Source organism: Myotis davidii, unplaced genomic scaffold, assembly GCF_000327345.1.
Source record: "Myotis davidii unplaced genomic scaffold, ASM32734v1 scaffold557, whole genome shotgun sequence".
Lineage (NCBI taxonomy): Eukaryota > Metazoa > Chordata > Mammalia > Chiroptera > Vespertilionidae > Myotis > Myotis davidii.
This window is the reverse complement of record NW_006289557.1, coordinates 122,975-126,702: the sequence shown is the minus strand read 5'-3', so window position 1 is coordinate 126,702 and position 3,728 is coordinate 122,975. Positions and strand designations below refer to the sequence as shown.

Genomic DNA, 3,728 nt, shown 5'->3' with positions numbered 1-3,728 from the left:
CACGCCCCTCAACACACACTCAGTTTACCTTTGGCTGCAACAACATCTGACCTTAAGTCTCTAGTCCTGAAGCCTCACAGACTCCCATCACCTCAGGATGGCATTCAGCTTCTGTAGTGTGATGCTATCCCCACCCTGTCATCTCCTGAATTCCCCCAATTTGTCCCACACTAGGCCTTGGAGAGCTCCTTCCTCTTTCCTCCCCCACCCCACCCCACCCCCTTTTTTCTCTTTCTCTTATTTCCCCTTCCTCTTTTTTATGCTCTCCTGCCTCATCCTGCCCATCCTGCAGCTAAAGTGTTGCCTCTTGCAGGAAGCCTTCCATGACTACTTCCCACCCTCTGGACACCCGGCTGTGGCCCATGGCCACTCACCTGTTGCACCGGCTCAATGGTCAGCTCCATGTAGTGACTGATGGCTGTCATCGTCCTGAGTGGCTGGCAGTGCGACAGTGCAGTGAGAGGCACCCAATCTGAGTTCTTTCGGGTAGGAACAAGGAGACAGACATGGGAATTCTTAAGTTGGGAGACATTTTCTAAAAACAAGGTCCCATTTTCTTTAAAAAAAAAAAAAAAGCCCCCCAAAGCCCCACCCCCTAAAGTGTTTTTTGCCCCCTGTTCTTTTATGGCACATCTCACTGTTTGCTTCCTATGAAATGCATCTTATTTTTTGAGGTCACAGTATGTCAGTGGTTCCCAAACTTTGCTGCACAGTGGAATCACCTGGGCATCTTAAAAAACAAAACAACTGCCGAAACCGGTTTGGCTCAGTGGATAGAGCGTCGGTCTGCGGACTGAAAGGTCCCAGGTTCGATTCCGGTCAAGGGCATGTACCTGGGGTGCGGGCACATCCCCAATAGGAGATGTGCAGGAGGCAGCTGATCGATGTCTCTCTCTCATCGATGTTTCTAACTCTCTATCTCTCTCTCCCTTCCTCTCTGTAAAAAATCAATAAAATATATTTAAAAAAAAAAAACAACTGATGTTTAGCTCTCAACCCCTCCTCCCAGATATTCTGGTTTAATTGGTCGGGATGTGACCTGGAAAGTTTAAAAGCCTTGCAGGTGATTCTAAAATATGGCAACGTCTGGGAACCACTGCACTAGGTGCTACATAAACGCTTTTGTAAAGCAGTGGTCCTCACGCTGCCGTGTGCACCCGAAGCGCCCGGTGGGCTGATCAGCACACTCTCAGCTTAGCATTGGGAAGAGCCGGGTGGAAGCCGAGAATTTGCATTTCTAATAAGTCAGTTCCCAGGTAATGCTGGTCCAGGGCCCACACTTTGAGAACCACTGTGGCTGCGGAATGCTGAGAAGATTGCCAAGTTTCTTCTTCCTCCCCTTAGAACAACCAGACACACAGGGTGCTCTTTACACATTGTAGCTCCGTTTTGGGATATAATTTCATAACAGTTGCTAGAGTGGAATGAAAATAACCTCCCATTAGAGCAGGGGTGGGGAGCCCATTTTCTGCCAAGGGTCAGTTGGATATTGATAACATCATTCAAGGGCCATACAAAATCATCAACTTAAAATTTAGCCTCCTATATTTGGTCAAACATTTAATTAACCCACCCCTAATGCCTTGGCAGGGCCAGACCAAATGATTTCACGGGCCTTACACGGGCCTTTGGGCCGGATATTCCCCACCCCTGCCTTTATGGGAACCTGGGTGTTTGGTCCACGCACCTATATAAACCCCTTTCACCTTGGCCATACCCTCCCCCCCTATCTTCTATTTCATTAACTCAGTCAGATTACATGTTAATTTTTGTAGCATGTAAACTTAAATATATATGAATAAGTAAATTACTAAATAGCAGAAGTGGACACTTGACTATTTTTCATCTACGTTGCGAAACATATATTGAAGTTTATTAAGTGTTCAGAAACTTTTAAAAATGTTGTAATTGGGGAAATGGAAAGTCCTATTTATTCAGGGCCCCTTAGCATTGGGCATCAACCGTGGTTTTTTAAAGTGACCAAGCGGCCAGGCTCAGAGGGACCCAGAATCCCATGCTCACCTCGGTCCCCTCCACATGCAAACACTGGTGGGACCAGCGGTTTTCCAGCCCCTGATTCCTTGCCTCCTCGTTGTCTTCCTCTTTCTCTGTGCAGGTCAGAAGGGCTTGAGTGTCGGGGCTCTCTCTGGCTTCAGAGGCAAACCCCAAGACCCGCCTCATCTTGCTTTTCATCACCCAGGAAAGGAAAATGATCTGGGAAGTGGAGTTAAGGTCCAAGGAAGTGGAGAGTTGCAGCCACCCAGTGCCGCCTTCACCTCTGGGCCCTGGGCCCCACCCTGCGCTCTCTGTCCCCGGGTTGGGGAGCTCATTTGAGCACAGGGCCAGGCTTGACTCTCTACTTTCCTCCTTAAAGGGCCCATCTCCTAGTAAGACCCTGCCTCTACCAAGCACTTGGGAAATACTTGTTAAACAAAAGCATTTTGGAAAGCATCGTCCTTGAAGGACTTGCCTTACAGGGACCATACACACAGAGGCGTGAATAGTCTCCGCCAAATTCATATCCCAGAATGTGACCTTATTTGGAACCAGGATCTTTGCTGATATAATTAGTTAAGATGCGGTCACCATGGGTTAGGGTGGGTCCTAAATCCCCTGGCAGGAGTCCCTATAAGAGGAGCGGACTCAGAGGCACACAAAAGGAGGCAGAGTTGCCCTAGGTGGTTTGGCTCAGTGGATAGAGCGTCGGCCTACAGACTGAAGGGTCCCAAGTTCGGTTCCGGCCAAGGGCACATGCCTGGGTTGTAGGCTTGATCCCCAGTAGGGGGCGTGTAGGATGCAGCCGATCAATGGTTCTCTCTCATCATTGATGTTTCTATCTCTCTGTCCCTCTCCCTTCCGCTCTGAAATCAATAAAAATATTTTTTTTAAAAAAAGGAGGCAGAGGTAAGTTATGCTGCCACAAGCCAAGGAGCACCGCAGCCAGCAGGAGTGGAAGAGGAGCGGACGGGTTCTCCCCCAGCGCCTGCGGAGAGAGTGCGGCCCTGCCAGGATTTGGGACTTCCAGCCTCCAGAGCCGAAAGAATACATTTCTGTTGTGTAAGCTTCAGGTCTGTGGCCATTTGTGACGGCAGCCCTAGGAAAGTTTTTTTAGGTGGAATTTATTGGGGTGGCATTGGTTAATAAAATTATATAGGTCTCAGGGAATTCTATAATACATCATCTGTGTATTCTATTGTGCCATTATTCAAAGACAAAGACTTCACTGAAATGCAAAATTGAAAGGGAAGCTACTTCAAATGTAACGCAGAATATACTGGGAAGTATCCTCTTGTTTAAAATAAAGTGAATTTTTCTTTAGGCCTAGTAGTTATTTCAGATTATAGACAGTTAGGTGGATTATTTATTAATATCAATCTTTGAAATATTTTCTCACACACACACACACACACACACACACACACACAATCAACCACCACTGTCTGCATTTAGCTTGCCCTTGAGGCCCTCATGCCAAGGTCACCGGTGTGTCAGCACATCAGGCAACACCCTTGGGGAACCAGGTAGGTGCTCACAATCACTGACAAAGGGCAGCCCTTGTCAACTTTTATCTCTGCTGCCCCAGCCCAAGAGCACACAGGGCAGGGTCACCACTGCACAGCTGGCCAGCTTGCACAGCCATCCCCCCCGCCCGGGAGGAAGGCAAGGCAAAGACCAGGAAAGCTGGTTCCCTGAGGGCAGGGACAGGCCCAGGTTGGGAGCAGAACTGA

General features: G+C 48.4%; 1 protein-coding gene across 1 annotated transcript in view; it reads right to left on the bottom strand.

The window, feature by feature from the left end:
* TMEM44 (transmembrane protein 44) overlaps nt 1-3,728 on the bottom strand; it is a 63,928-nt gene that overhangs the window by 32,865 nt on the left and 27,335 nt on the right. The window contains exons 6-7 of the mRNA XM_015562809.1: nt 2,023-2,214; nt 375-479 (exon numbers count right to left, since the gene is read on the bottom strand). Of these exons, the coding sequence (XP_015418295.1) occupies nt 375-479; nt 2,023-2,214 (297 nt within the window). The remainder of the gene's footprint in view (nt 1-374; nt 480-2,022; nt 2,215-3,728) is intronic.